A 17,017-nucleotide genomic window follows, 5' to 3' on the forward strand; every position below is an offset into this window, starting at 1 on the left:
TCTTTTATTTTTGGTTTGTTTTCCCTAGATACAATCAACACATGATTCCACGTGAGATGTGACCTCAGTGTTTATGCCATAATGATGTTGAATTTTCCTTATTTAATTTTCGCTTAGTACCACGTGATTCCACGTGCAAGGTTTCATTATAAGAAGCAATTGTATTGAGTAAATAAAGGTTGTCATATGCATTCAAATAACCAATTCCAACAACATTTGTAATTAGAGACAAAGTAAATTGATTATTTTCAAATGAACAACAATATCCAGATTTGTCCAATAAAGAAATAGAAACTAAATTTCGCCTAAAAGACGATATAAAAAAAGTGTCTTTTAAATCCAAATAATAATCAGTTCCTAATAGCAACCCTGCATAAAAACAGTTATGTGAGTAGTAGCACCAGAATCTATCCACCAAGTGTTTCTACGTACTAAAGTTAAACTAACCTCAAAATAGACCAAAGTAAGAATCATACCTTTCTTTGCATGCCAAGCGTAATATTTGATACAATATTTCTTCACATGTCCAGACTTATTACAAAAGAAACAACTTTCTTTATCTTGTTTTGGTTTCTTTTAAGTTAGACCTTTAATGGCTTCATTCTTATTTTTCTTTTTCTTCCCATTATCTTTAGAAGCACAGACCAAGTGAGCACCTTCAGTTTTGTCTTGCTTTAACCTTTCTTTCTATTGAACACAATGAGATATGAGCTCACTTAGAGTTCATTTCTCCTTTTGGCAATTGTAACTGATTTTAAATTGGTTAAACTATGCAAGAAGCAATACCAAAACCATAAGAACGAGTAGATCTTCAAAACGCTACATCTTAAGTGCCTTAAGTTTTAAAGCAATATGGAACAATCCTAGGATGTACTCCCTCACATTTTCTTGACCCTCATACTTTATAGACAATCTTCAGAAACGCACTTCCCGTGTAGTTAGGAGATTTTTCTACGAATCTCCCTTAAAAAATTACCTTAACTTTTTTAAGATATATGTACATGTTTTAGAATTAATATTTAATGTGAAAAATAATATATATAGATTATGAATAAGGATAATATATGTATATATAAGGCTTAAATGTATCATTGTCCCGTAAATTATATCGTTTGTATCAAGTTGCCCTTTAAAGTATTTTCAGAACGTTTTGCCCCTTAAAGTTTAAATCATTATCTCATTTTTCCTAATATGTTAACTCCGTCAAAAAAACATGTGGGTAAATTATATATTTAGTCACTCAATTATTCATGCAGTTCTATTTTGGTCAGTCAACGATTTTTATTTTCAAAATCATCACTAAACTTATGTTTTTGTTTCGTTTTGATCACCCAATTCGATTAGATTTATTTTTTAAATTTAAAATATATAAGAATTTAAATAATACTATAACGTATAAAATATACAACATATTTAATTATTTGTACTTAAAATTTTAATAAAATAAATATTAAATATTAAATTAAAATATTATTCCTATAGCTTCAACCTTTCGACATGTATATGGTAAATAAATTAGAAGCGATATTCTTGCAATTAAAAGGAAACCAATTGAAGCTTCAACATTATTGAACATTTCTATTTTTGAAGAAGAGCAGTATAATACCCTAGACTGAATTTCTACTTGAGTTTAAAAGCAAACTAGAACCGTGCAAACTCTCAATCTAATAATTAGAAGAAAAAGTATGTAACATTATGATCATTTATGATATAAATTAGGCCGCTTAATTGTTATATGTCAATAGCAGGGATTTAAATTGAAGTTACGGTCTTGTTTTCGGTCACGCTGCATTTATCGTGGTTATGGATATAACGAATGCTATTACAGTCATTACGGGTATCGCATTCGTGATTTTTTTCCAAATAATTTGATTTTAAAAACTGATTTTTTAAATTAAAATAGCGAGAAAATAATGGACTAGTGGTCTGTTATTGCAACGATTGCCCGATATCCGTTAAATTGTAGCCACGACCCCTCTATTGGTGTGATTCTACTTCAAACCGTTATTTTCTGTGATAATAGTCTTGGATACGCCGTGACCTCGATATAGTGCTATATCACTATTCAACCGTTATTTGAATCACTGATCAAGAGAATGAGGAAAACATAATAAACTCGCCAAAACATTAGAATGAGCAAGAACAAATGATTTGTCATTGGTGATAATACAAACATCTGCACCAAACCCTTCCTTGAAAGGGGCATTATTATTTGAAAAAACCCCAAAAATTAATTTTTTTGGAATAGTGCCCTCCAAACCAGATTTGTTAGAAAAATACTCCCAAACTGCTTATGTAGGACTACCTTGCATCTTAAGAAAAACAAGTAAAGGTCTCGTATTGTACAAGGTGTAAGGTTTATTCAACGTGGATACACATTTCAAGTAATGTAATTTAAAATTTCAATTAATGACTTCGCGTTACTCAGAACATGAGGTTTTCGAGATATAGACAAATTATCGCGTTCTCAAAAGATTTGAAATTTGATTCCACAACCTCGCGTCCTAGGAAGCGCGAGATTCTTCTACACATCTTATACAACGTAAGTTTGCTTTTATCTCGCTTTGGGGGTACGGTGACTCCTATAAATAGGGCCTCAAAAAACCGAATTCCTCTGGCCTTTCTTTCAAAAAAAATCTCTCTATCTCATAATTTCTCTCTTATCTACTCTATTACGATTATTATAGCACGATTATTGAAGGTTGATCGAAAACATGTATTTGATTATTTGAGGACAAATCCAGAGGTAATTTTTATTTAGTTTTTTATATATTTTGATTTATTTATTTATTTTAAAAAAAATATTTATGTATATATTTATTTCAAATAATTTATGAAATTATTTATTTTGAATTATTTATTTATTTATTCAAAGTGGTATTAATGTTCGTTGACGTGTTATAACAACTGTTTCATGGACCCTGATAAAGATATTCTTCCATATTTACACAAAGTCGGTTTTGGTTAGGTTAGAACTATAATTGGTGGTATGAAGTTGCATCCTTTATTGATAAACGCATTTCTAAAAAAATGGAGACCAAAGATGCAGTTTTTTATTTTTCTTGAAGGGTTGCTTGTTGACAAAACGGATATTATCGGTAATGTCGATGGGTATTGGGTTACCTTGTGTGAAAAACTACTCGGACTTACACCAACATATAGCGATATGGATAGAGGGAAGATCAAGATTAAATTTTTGGACGATAGTTTTTCTCATCTACCCGCTAACGCTGCTATAGTAATTAAGGAGGTAAATTTTGAAATATACATTTATTTATTTTTGATTTTTTATTTATAATATTGAGATTTTATTTTAGTTTATTTTATTATAATTTTTATGATAATTTTTTAATTTATTCGCACCATTTTATTTTTACAGGGATTTGCTCGTGCTCATATTTTTACAAGTTATTGAGGGGTCTGGATACCTGATAAATCCTAGAAAAAAGTGCATCTAATGTGGTTGTACCAAATGCTCATTTTGTGATACTCTAAATATAGGAGTTGGGGATGGACAATGTTAGCCTTTTTGTTCTAGGAGCAATGCAAAGTTGTTGATACGGACAAACAAGTAATTTGAGGTTGTTTGATATTGTTATAATCATGGGTTTGATTTTGAATGTCATTTTTACAACTAATTCCTACACAACCGACCCCATTTGAATTTTCACTACTTTAGAGGTAATTAAAAATAAACTATGTTTATATATTTAGATTATTATATATTTTTTAGGGTTTTACAATAATTATATTTTGTTATATAAATGATAGGTGGATTGTTACACTAACTCACGCCCACCTACCTACAACTCTGTGTGATTTTAGATTGTTGGTTGATAAGATGACAAAAGATGTAATCAATTTCATTTTTTGTAATTTAAAAATCAATTTTTAATTCGAGTTCATCTTAGTTTAAAAATATTTGTGTAGTTCATGTGGACGTCACACAATGATCATGTTATTAGATCATGTACTTTGGATGAAATAAGTCTCACTTTGGGCGTTTGGATGTCAATGGTCTCGTTGATAGTCTATGAGATAGTTGAGTGGCATCTTACCGATCGCGTGTTGTGGCAATTTAACTATGTACAAACGATTTTTCTACCACCACAAGACTTGGACGCCTTGCATCACGTAACACGATAGGGGAAGACGGATGTTAACTGGGAAATGCATCATGCGGAATGGGTGATGCAGTGGATGACAAGATTAAATTGACAGCCCGTTTGTCAACCCATCTTAGACTACAGTGTTTTAAATGATTACATGTTGTGGTACGACCAATATGGGAAGTCGCATATACTAACTGAAGATGAACGAGAACGAGAAATTTATGTGTCTCCTTAAAATCGTCTGCCGACGTAACGTGATGATAGAGGTGGAGGTGAATCAAGACGGGGTAAAAGAAGATACGCTTCAACCTCATCATCTAGAATGACACAGGAACCTACACAGTCAGTAGTAGAGCATCAGATACCACTGACACCACTTGTATTCACCCACTCGACTAAGTCAGCATTTTAGCATATGTCGACTCTGAAGAAAGATTTTTTTTCACTAACGTGTGGCGTTCCTGTCCGACGGATATTATCTTTTCCCATTGCCTTCATGTACCAGTTCAACCATATTATCCATCACTTCTATCTTCATTTGTTCCACCATTGGAAACGGACTTCGGATGTAGTAGTTTTGAGCAGACGCTGCCGCAGAGAATGTTCTACACCAGTCCCGGTCCCAGTGCCTGTGGTGGTACTGGACATGTAGATGGTGGCGATGGTGGTGTTGGTCTGATGAAGATAACTTCATTTGTAGGAATATTATTTGGACTCATCGTCCACCACGGTGCAGTACAAGTGGACATAGGCATTGTTAGTTTTTTTTTTCTTGAAATGAAAAATATGTAATGTTTGATAAACTTTTTGTATTTTTTATTTCGAACCATTTTGAACGTGATTTTTACACCTTTTAGAATGTCTCGTATGTGTTGATACTTGAAACATAGGTATTAATACTACGCCTATAATATTATAAATAATGAAAATTTCCATACTAACTTCCCAAAAATACTCCCCGAACATGCCTATCAAGCTATGTTAGCTTCTTTTTCATGTAGAAAACCAAGCTTTGGAACCATTTTGAACATGATTTTTACCATGGTTACAATACTACGCCTCTATTCTTATAAATTACGAAATTTTTCATATTAACTACCCGAAAAACTCGCGCCTTGTATAACGTGTCTCACTTTTTGTGTAACATGAGGTCATTAATTGAAATATTAAATTGCATTATTTGAAAAGTGTATCCACATTGGAGGAAACTCGCGCCTTGTATAACGCGAGACCTTTAATCTCATTTTTTAGAACGCGAGATAGTCTTATGTGTGCAGTTTAGGGGTATTTTTCTAACAAATCTGGTTTGGGGTATTGTTCTAGAAAATTAATTTATGGGGGGTTTAAAGTAATAACGCCCTTGAAAAGCCTATCCCATGTATCCTTTGTTTCTTTCTGAACAAAACTACACTCAGTAGGCCTCTTAGAATACTCGGTTCTCGTACAAATTTTACTAGGGACATGTGGTGGTTTTGGAATGTTAGAATTATCGAATGCAAAGGGAATAAGAGCTTCCAACATATGTAAAATATCTGTCGAATTTAGATTTACAAAATGGCTCACTAGGCGAGGATAGCCTTACAGAATCAATAGCTCGATCAGAACCAAAAGTGCAAAACATAAATCAATCATATATGAGTTATGCAAGACATAAAACAAATCTTACACAAAAAGGGAAATCACAAGTTTACAAGGATCGAAACTATGTCGTTTGAAAAAAGTTCTGCATTGTCATTGATAAAATAAGAAATACGACAAATCATCAAGAAGAAAACTGCATAAAATTTTATCCAAACATGTATATTTACAAAATGGATAATTTAATATTTAAATATTTCTTTTATTAAAATTTTAAATACAAACAACTAAATATGTTGTATATTATTTATGTTATGATATTATTTAATATTTATTATCTTGTTATAATATTTAATATTTCCTTTATCATTTAAGTAGAAACAATAGGTTATATATTGTAAATTTAAAAATATATATATAATCGAATTAGGTGACCAAAAGGAAACAAAAATTTAAGTTTAGTGATGATTTTGAAAACCAAAATAGTTGATTGACCAAAATAGAACCACATGAATAGTTAAGTTACTAAATATATAATTTACCCACATATTTTTTAACGAAGTTAACAGATTAGGCAAATGAGGTAATGATTTAAACCTTAGGAGCAAAACATCTTGAAAAATATTTTAAGTGTAACTCGATACAAATAGTATAGTTTAGGAGACAATAGTGTATTTAAGCCTATATACAAACTGTAAAACAGATTGTATATATTATAAATGTATAGTAGAACATTTTAAGCTATATGGGTCGTGGGAAGCTAAACGTGTCATACATATAATCCAAAATAATATTTTTATTAAGTTAATGTGATTACAAAGTAATATATGTTTTATATATTTTTAATTATTTGACAATGAATACTCAATCATCCTGCTGCAGTCGCTGGTGTTCGAACCTATAACTTTTAAGAACAATAACAATTCATTTAATCATTTAAGTTGGTTTGTGCATAATCTAACTTAATATAATGACATATGAAATGAATATAACAATATATACATAAGATATACTTAATAGTAATATATATATATATATTAGAAAGGATTTAAACATAAATATGAAAACATGGCAGACGAAGGCTCTTTCAAAGTTCTCACTAGTGGTCGTACGAGTGAGATGGCATCCCCAATCACGAGCAAGTGAGACAATTGACGAGCCAAACATCAGGTACACGCGTCGAATATGCTCTCCCTGGATGTATGGATCATCGGATCAAATTCCAAATCGATGGGCTATCCACAACTGACGGTAGGGGCTAAAACCTAGTTTAGGTTAAGGTTTATTTTAGGCTATTGGACCATTCGCAGAGCCAATGGTTCAGATCGTTTGGAGGCTAGAATTTTAGGATGTTATAACATGCGTGGGCTTTAGGATTTGTAATATTTTGGGCTCTTTGTAATTGGGTCAATGGGTATAAATTATAATTTGAGATTGTTTTAATAATTTGGACATTTGATTTGTTTTATTTATTATTTGGTTTAGACTCCTGGAAAAAAATCAGTATTACAACGAGGATTAAGGATTAATTAGAAAATAAGGCCTAAATTATATCGTTTTACTCAAATAGGTGTCCAAAATTGGTTTCGATTCATTCATATGTCTAACGGTACAAATGTTAACTCTTTAGGTGCCTCGACCGTTAAAATATTTTGGTAAGTGACACGTGTCACATTTTGATAATTTTAAAAGTTTTATTTGAAATTAAAAAATTACAATTATATTTTAAAAAATTTGAAAAACTTAATAACACCAAACTTTTGAAAACTCTAATTTCAGCCTAACCTATGTCGGTCGTTGCCCTTTGTCTCCGTCGAACTTCATCCCGACCTTACCTCCACCCGACGACCAATAACCCCATGAAAACCCACCAGAACAAGAGTCAATCGACGACCATTCGATGCAACCCTCTTATGAACCCTGACGTTGTAAATTACGATTCCGACGGTCAATCGACAATAAGGATGACGACATCTAACTAGGGAGATGATAATGACGACGTGTGATCGTGGGTAACAAGAACGACGTCAGTGGGTTAGGGTAAGAGGTTTAGGATTTTTAGGGATTTGGAGTTATTTTATAATTTAAGAGAAATTTATGGTTTTTTAACTATAACATTATTTTTTAAATAAAATTTTCAAAACTACCATACAGTGTTACTTAACAGAGTTTTAAATGGTCGTTAAGACACCTAAAGTGCTAAAGTTTGTAGGGTAAGAGGTTTAGGATTTTTAGGGATTTGGAGTTATTTTATAATTTAAGAGAAATTTATGGTTTTTTAACTATAACATTATTTTTTAAATAAAATTTTCAAAACTACCATACACGTGTTACTTAACAGAGTTTTTAAATGGTCGTTAAGACACCTAAAGTGCTAAAGTTTGTAGAAAAACAATATAGTTTAAGCACTTGAATGAATAAAAAAAAGTTTAGGCGCCAATGTAGAAAAACAGTATAGTTTAAGCACTTAATTTCTAATTAAGCCTAAGGATTAAACACCAAACAGTAAAAATGGTAATCCTCCAGACATGCTTATAGAAAACCATAAATATTGGTATATGGCCTGGACAATCTTACCTTTTTATCGGAGCAAACAATCTCTGATATCGTGTATGTTGTTGGATATCCTTTCACTGGAAAGCTATTTTTCTTAAGATATTTTCATTTTGTATGGTGAATGGTAAAATAGAAAATAATTATATAACTTTGGCGTGCCATTTACGAAACAGATCAAAGTATTCAGTTAAAATGCAGGCACACACGTTCGATTTACTCAAGTATTTGGTCTCAGCAGAGCAGAAGAAAAAAGGTTCACTCATGCAGAATCAGTAATCAAAAAGCTTCATGCATCATTTGATTATTAGCTATGCGGCACTTTTCTAGACATAAATTGTATACGAAAGTTTGCATTCTAGTCATTAAAGTTAAAATTTTATAAAGAAATCATTAAACTTGTGTTCAGTTTCTATTTTAGTCACCAAATTTGTTGGCCAACACTTCTCTCAGTTCTTACACCGTGTGGGAATTAAAAGGATCCTTTCCTCCTCCAAATCGGCTTCTATTTGGAGTCAAATCCTTCTGAGAACAGAATATTAATTTCTCAGAGAAAAAGAAAACTAAAACCCGCAAATCAGAAATGGATGATTAAGAATTTAAGGTAGGTGAAACTGAATCTAAGAAGGAAAAAAAGGGCATTGGGGGCCATGCGCATGCATACACTGCACCGCCTTCGCTATAGGAGTAATATATGGACCCATTATTGGCAGTAAACTTCATATTCATATCTTCTTTTATCAATTAATATTAGGGTTAACTACATGATGATCACTTATGTTTGTATATTATCCACTTGTGGTCACTGATTTCAAAAAACATAAGTTATAGTCACTTTCGTTTTTATTTAATTAAGATATGGTCACTTTCATTTTTTTTTAATTAAGATTTGGTCATCACGGGTTAACTGTTGTTAACAATTAACTGAATATGTGACGTGACAGATGATATAATCACACATTTTATCCCTTTTATTTACACATTCTCTTAATTTTATCACACTTTTAAATAAATTTTAATATAAAATATATATTTTTGAATGAAAATAAATAAATTAAATTAATAATAAAATATATTTAATAAGTTAATATAAAGATATTTTTAAGTTAATATATGTAAAATATTATAAATTTAAGTATTTATACATTAAGATACAAAATATACATCATGTTGCCTACGTTTAGACCAAGCAATGATTTTGGCTTAATGGATACAAGTTTAGTTTTTTAAGTGACCAAGGTTTGAATCATTTTTGTCTCTATTTGCTTTTCTTTATTTTCTTACACTAGATGGTGATGTGTGTCACTTTTTAATTGGTAAAAATAAATATACTAATTTAAATAAAATTAGTCTTTCAACCAATAACACGTGACATGACATGTGATATAATTCGGTTGGAGGATTAAATTTATTTTAATTTATTAAAATTATGACTAAATTTATAGAATATATAAAAATTAAATATAAACCAAATGTGTTATTATATCAAAATATATAATTATTTAACGACAGTTAATTCAATGTGACCATATTTTAATTAAATAAAATGAAAATGATCATATCTTATATTTTTAAAATTGACAACTAAAAATGGACAAAAAATATATATACTTAAGTGATCTCTAATTAACCCTCGATATTATCTTGTTAATAAATATAAATGAAATTAAATAATTTAAATATTAGTGTATAAAAACTTCACATGTTTGAAAAGTTGGTGTATTGGAAACCGTAGACAGCTCTCTCACAGCCTAGCAGCCATTGCTTGCTTCTTTTTTACTCTTTGATTTGCGAGCCACAGCGTTTTGGTGGTAGTCGACAATTGTCATTAACTTTTTTTGCCTTTTTATCTTTTCTTATCAATATTTTGTTTTATTTTATTTTTTAAAATTTTTAATAATTCTATTTTTATAGTATACTTTTTTTTTATCACATTTTTTTGTTTTTCATTGGTCATTTCATTTTTTTTTCCGTTTAATTTTTTTTTGAATAAATTTGATGTCAATTGATTAATATGTGTTTATTTGTTATAATGATGATCTTTCATATGTCCGGCTTCATATAAGATCTGATTATATAGTTTGTGTTCGAAAATAATTTTCTCATAGCTCTAGATTCGGATTTATAATTATCGTTGATTTTTTAATAAATGAATCCTCTATTATAATTTATTTATTGATATAGTTATATATATATATATATTAGTTTTTATTTACATAAATAAACTTCACGTATTTTTTTAATTATGTTTCATACATTTATTTTTTAAATTTTTTTTAAATAAATCAATTTAGAATAGATTAAGAAATAAATATAAACCTTTATTATTTCTCTTAAAAATTATGATTTTTTTTTGACTAACTTTGAATGTAAAATAATGATAAAAATGAAAGAAGAAACACTAATGATCAATGATAAAGAGGCGAAAAGATAATAGGAGTGCTTTGTTTTTTTTAATTAATTATTAGTATTTAATCTATTGACTGATTAATCTAGGCGGGTATTATAGAGGTAAGAGTGACCCTCTCAATCCAGTTTGCTCCATTCACAAACGTAAGATTTGAACCCCTATTCTCGAAGGACTTAATGTCTCATCCACTAAATCACATAGATATTGGTGATTTGTTTTTTATTTTAACCTTTTGCCCATGATTGACGGTCAAATAAAACTAGAATAATAAATTCACATAATAAAAAATTGATGAGAAATATAAATACAACAAAAACTTGATTATTTATAATTTATTAATTTGGAGAATGATTTAGTTTACTAAATTAAGAGCAAATGGAAGTCCAGAACTAGTGGATCTCGTAGAAAACAAAGCCTCCCAAATCTGAGCAAAAGCCTGAACAATGGCGCATGATGACGCCTAGAATTCAAAGATAAGAAACAATGCAAGAGCTGTTCCAAATCCTACTTCTCGAACATTTGATTCTCTAATATCATCTCCATCATTGACCGCTTAAATTCCTTGCACGGATCCTCCGATTTCTTCACCACTGCAAAACTCTCACTCATTTTTCCGTCCACCGTGCATGGTACTATCCGTTGCAAAAAGCTCGAAAGTCTCGCCGGTGATTCGCTCTCCGACGAGGATAATCTCATCGTGTCGCTCCTCGTTGTTGCCTTCTTCACTTTCCTGTTTTTCTTTCTCCTCTTTCTATGCTTAATGGTCATTATTTTGCGTATGGTTGAAGAGGAATCAGTTGTGAAACTCCCAGAAGATGAGACTAGGGTTTCTGTTTCTTCGTCGTCAAAGCTCTCCACTGACGACTTCCTTATGCGGGTTGTTGGCGTTGTTTTCTTCTTTCTCCATCGTCGTTTTCTGTTTTCCGTGTTGGGAGTCTTAGATGGAGAGATGAAAAAGTCGTCGTTATTGTCAGATGTATAGTAGATTTTACGACGAGGGGTTTGGTCATCGTCGAGAACTTTGGCGATTACGTGCCATCCATCTTCTCTTTCCCAGTAAAACTCCGGCATCCGCGTCGGACAGTTTCAGAGAATCACGGAGCGGACGATCTTGATCGGAGACCGCAACCCCTAGACGAGAACGCAGAGGAAACGTGGCGTTTGAGGGAGGAACAACGAGCAGTTGGATGCGGGGCTGATGGGGGTAAATGGAGGGTGATAGGGTTTGAGTTGACAGAAGAAAGTCCGAAGAACGAAGTGTCAGGATTTGAGGGGGGAAACAAAAGGATCTTTGGAACGGCAAGATTGGAACAAGACACAGGATATCTTTAGCTTGAAGCGTTTCGCCATCGGCATTTTTTTTCCCGCTCTCTATGTTTTAGTAATAGTACTGTGTGTTGAAGTCCCAAGATATGAACTGTTTTTGTCCGACCAAGGTGACTTTTATACATGGGTTTGCTTCTTCTTCATCTTCTTCTTCTTCTTTTTCATTTGTAAGTTTAAATGGTATTTAATTGTTATTAGATTAGTTAAATAAATGTATATAATTAATTGATATTTATATATATCTTATACATACAATTATTTCAACCCAATACATTTAAGAAGAATAACTTTTTTTTATCATTGAAGTTACTTCAACATAATATCATGAAATTATTATTTCAATATCATAATAATCAACGACAAAAATAATTAGTCAAAAGATCACACTATTTTTTTAGCAAAAAAAACATAGAGGTACTTAAACTTTTAAAAAAAACTCGATGCACTTTCTAATTATTTTCTTTCAATATGATCGTTCACTTCAGTAAATAAGTCTAATGTGACCTTTTGATCAATATTTTTTATCGTTGACTGTTACAGTGCTGAAGTAATTATTTTCTCTTTCAATATGATCATTCACTTCAGTAAATAAGTCTATGTGACTGATCAGTCGTTGACTGTTGCTGAAGTGATAAACATATTGATGGCGGCACACGGTGTTGACGTCACAACTTACGGTGGTTGATAAAATGACAGATGAGCTAAATTAGTTACTCATACATGACAAATTGGATGACACGTTAGTACCGTGAACCACCACGTTAATATCGTAAACTACCATGTTAGCACCTTTAATTGCCATGTCGTTAACGTGACGGTCTATAGTGTTGACTTGACAGTTCACAGTGGTTGATAATGTGACAGATAAAATGATATATGAGCTAAATTGATAACTTAGACATGACAAATGGATTGCCACATTAGTACTATGGACCGCCATGTCAATATTGTGAACTGTCATGTCAGCACGTTATGGTCAAACGTCGAAAAACATTGTTTAATAGGTCACATTAAATTTATTTTATGAGTTAGAATGTCACATTAAAAGAAAAATAATATGAGAGTCACATTATTTTTTTTCAAAGTACAAGGACCTCTTATGCTTTAGTCTTATTTTTTTAACTTTGAGAATTATTTTGAATGTAAACAACAATTCAGGTGCTACATTGATTTTTTAGAAAAGATTGAGAACCTTACATATAATTAAGCCAAAGATAAATTATATTAACCAAATTATCTTATCAACCATTTATATGAAAAAAATTATTTTTCGTTATATAAATTACATGATTTGCCTCTTAATGAAATCATCATTCGGTTCAGCATTCAGCGCGTTTGTTTTGCACATCTGAATGATTCAGTGTTGACTGATTCAACAAAACAGTGTTGAAAGAGCTAATTCATACAGAACCTTTGAATCATTCAACATTTAAATCATTTAGCGCTTAATTATTCTGAAGTAAACAAACAACCCCTTAATAAAAGAAAAAAGTTGCATGTTTTGAATTTTGATTAAAAAGGGGGAAAATAAAAAGAAAATACGAACCGACGGGGAAAATCGAAAATCGAATTAAACGGGATGAAAAAAAATCGTTTATGTTAAACGGGGATGGGGACGGGAAAAACCGTTTATGCTAAATGGGGATGGGGACGGGGACGGGTTTGACAATCTCCGCCCCGATTACCCACCGATACCCGTCTCGATAAATATTAAAAATAATTATTATATATATATATATAATATTAATAAATTTAATTTAAATTAATATATATATATATATAATATTTATATATTTAATTTAAATATATATATATATATATATATACCTGCCCGATATCCGTTTAAATAATGTTTGTGCTAAACGGAAGATACTCGTTTCCCGCGGTTTCCCCAATTACCCGATAAAAATCCCGTTTAAATCCCCGTTTTTTTAAACGGAGATGAATATGAATTTTTTAAACAAGAACTAATATCTGACCCGAACCCGTCATCCCTAATTAAATTTACATCAACGGTCAATATAATCGGTAAACGTCAACAATTGCGATTTACAATAAATTTAGTCTCTTTCACTCGAAAGGCGAAACGGGAAATCAATAAAAACTTGAAGGGCAAATCGAAGAGCTTCCGAATCCAAGTCCACACCATTTCTACTAGAAAAAGAACTCAAGAAGAACAGTAAAATAAATTCAAGCAAAAAGGAAATGAAGGTCGACGACGTTCTGCGGACGACAACGTTAGCTAATGTGAAAAAGGAGAACTCAGATTCGAGTTTATTCGGTAAAGGCCATTACAAGTTCTGGGCTTTAGCGGCGATTCTGTTATTGGCATTCTGGTCGATGTTCACCGGTACCGTTACTCTCCGTTGGTCAGCCGGTAACCTCAGCCGTTTTTCCGATGATATTGATAGCCACATTCACGACGATCTGGATGTTCTCGTATGTTCTTCCCCCCCCACCAACAAATCTCTCTTCCTGTTTTCTCCTAATTTTGCGTATGAATTTCTTTTCTCAATTGTTCTTTTTTCTTGCTTCATTTTTCGTTAGGAAATGGAGAGAGAGAAGTTGGTGATGCACATGTGGGATGTGTACACTAGCAGCCATCGGATTAGCTTACCAATGTTTTGGCAACAGACGTTTGAGGCTGCCTACGAGGACTTGATCAGTGATGTGCCTGGAGTTAGAGAGGATGCAATCACTGAGATCGCTAAGATGTCCGTACGCTCCGTGAATCTTGATTCTCCGCTAATCCGATCAACGGTGAGGGGTTACCTTTCTTTTCCTTGTTGATTTTGATTAGCTTTTGATGATCTAGAATAATTATTGCAGTTCTTGTATTTCCGCATTTGATTAAACACGTGCTTTGGTTAACATGTGATTGTTCAATATCCGTTTACATATAAGTGAACAGAAGCAGCTAACATTTCCGTTTATTGCTTCTGGGGTTTTAAATGTAGTTTCCATTTCATTGAAGTTAATTTCTACTCTTCGGTCCATTGGGAATGGGATCTAGAATTAGTACTCATGTAGCAGTTTAGAAGGCACCGACTTCTTTTAGGGTATTTAGTCATGTTTTAACTGTTTATCTTTATTTCTGTTCTAAGAAAGGAGCTATAAGTCTAACATTTCATTCCTAATCTTTTATAGCCACTGTTTTCATCTTTGCCGTTAAGTTGCCCTTTATTATTTTTATCGATTCTTTTAGTGGATTATGGAATATCAATTTTTCTTTTCTAATAATCCACACTAGAGACTGGACTTTGGTGAATACTAGCAACCTGTAACTCTTTTGGTGGGTGAAATCAGTTCTGAGTTCTGACGAAGCTATAGATGTAACACCCCAAATTTCGAAAACCCGAATCCAACCAGGTGTGGGTTTCTCAAATAAAATTCTTGTTTTAATCGATATCAAATAATTTTTGATGTTTGGAGGTATTCATTTGTTTTTCTACAAAATCTGAATTTTGAACGTGGTATTCTCTCCTATGCATCTTAATAAGTCATAAATACGATGTTTGTGATGATTTGTTGTATGTCTTTGGGGTGTTTACAATATATAGTACTAATCTGGATGATTCTTCCCTCTACAGTTTGAGGATCCAATTAAGTGGCATTTGCCTACGTGTTTCAAGGACTTTGGTATGCTTATTTCAGGGGAAAAATGCAAGGGGATGGAGATATAAGATCTGGTGATTCGAGTTTCTCTATTATTTATTTCTAACAACCTGTCTGGTGGGCGAAATCAGTTCTGAGTACTGACAAAGCTATAGATAGTCCTAATCTGGATGATTCTTCCCTCTAGAGTTTGAGAATCCAATTAAGTGGAATTTGCCTAGGCGTTGCAAGGACTTTGATATGCCTATTTCAAAATGAAAGTGCAAGGGGATGGAGATGTAAGGTTTGGTGGAGCAAGTTTCTCTATTATTGAATACTTTTGTGCAAACGGCCAAAATTAATAAGAGATTAGGTCAATTGATTGGACTAGTAGCTGGTAAAATTTCTAGCTGAAAGGTACATGGGGCTGGATAATTCAATAACCGGCATGTAGGTTTATGCCACTTAACCTTTATGACTGTTGGAGCATATCTGAATTTGACATGAATTTGCAGCTGTGAACATCTTTTGTTTTCTATAAATTTAACATGTTTTAAGGAGTCAAACAAACAATGAACTGAAACTTGCATGCTTTTCTTACTACGCATTCCGCTGTCCTTATGTATTGGAGTTCCCTGAATTCAAATAATTTGAGATTGTAGACTTTATCGATATGCTGGGATAGATACTCATAAACATGGTATATGCTCTTGTGTCATGAGCATGACTTGCAGTATGCTGTGATGATGTGGTTACTTTTACTGAGATATTGGTTAACTTAAAGAAGCATATGTAACCAGTTGAGTTATTTCGTTCTTTCATTTATTCTTCCGATTCTTTTCACTTTAGTTTGACAAACCATCGGGATATTCTAGAATACGCAAGCCTTTTATCCAATACATTATATAGTAAATTTTGTGACCGTGGTTGGATGGTATTGGTTGCTCATGGCTCAACACCTATGGCATTCAATGTCTTAATGAACCGTCTCATTCTCATGGTAGAAATATTTAACATGGATCATGATTTGGGGGTGGGGGTAAAATATCAGTTAAATTTGAAGATATGTGAGACAAATTACAGCTAGAAACCAATTGATGAATGAAGTTATGCGATGCTGTTTCATTTTGTTAGCTTAGTGGATGGAATTTATTTGGCATTGGCTTTGTGATGTACTGATGTTACAATTGTGATGTGTTTTGCAGAAGGACCTGAAACGAGCAGAGAAACGTAGGTTGAAGGTAATTTCAAGTGGAATTGGTGAATGATGTGATGCGAAGAAGAAATGCTGGATAATGTTAATCTTAATTACTACTTCCGAACTCTCATTTTACTGCTCTACCGCCCATGTTTGCGAATTGCGAGAGGTAGTGGCCTGATCCTATCGGGAAACCCTTATACGGTTTGCATACAGAAACAAAACGATATATTTGTTTCAATTCTC

The 17,017-nt window shown here is 32.3% G+C and overlaps 1 protein-coding gene and 1 pseudogene across 1 annotated transcript; one reads left to right on the top strand and one right to left on the bottom strand.

The window, feature by feature from the left end:
* Positions 1-11,005: 11,005 nt before the first annotated feature.
* On the bottom strand, positions 11,006-12,003 carry LOC120171831 (annotated as a pseudogene).
* A 2,081-nt stretch (positions 12,004-14,084) lies between these two features.
* LOC120171944 lies at positions 14,085-17,011 on the top strand. Its single transcript, XM_039179541.1, has 3 exons — positions 14,085-14,418; positions 14,527-14,739; positions 16,779-17,011. The coding sequence occupies exons 1-3, from the start codon at positions 14,185-14,187 to the stop codon at positions 16,839-16,841; spliced, it is 510 nt and encodes a 169-aa protein (XP_039035472.1). The 5' UTR covers positions 14,085-14,184; the 3' UTR covers positions 16,842-17,011.
* Positions 17,012-17,017: the final 6 nt, after the last annotated feature.

The sequence above is a fragment of the Hibiscus syriacus genome, unplaced genomic scaffold, assembly GCF_006381635.1.
Source record: "Hibiscus syriacus cultivar Baekdansim isolate YM2019G1 unplaced genomic scaffold, ASM638163v2 tig00111837_pilon, whole genome shotgun sequence".
Taxonomy (NCBI): domain Eukaryota; kingdom Viridiplantae; phylum Streptophyta; class Magnoliopsida; order Malvales; family Malvaceae; genus Hibiscus; species Hibiscus syriacus.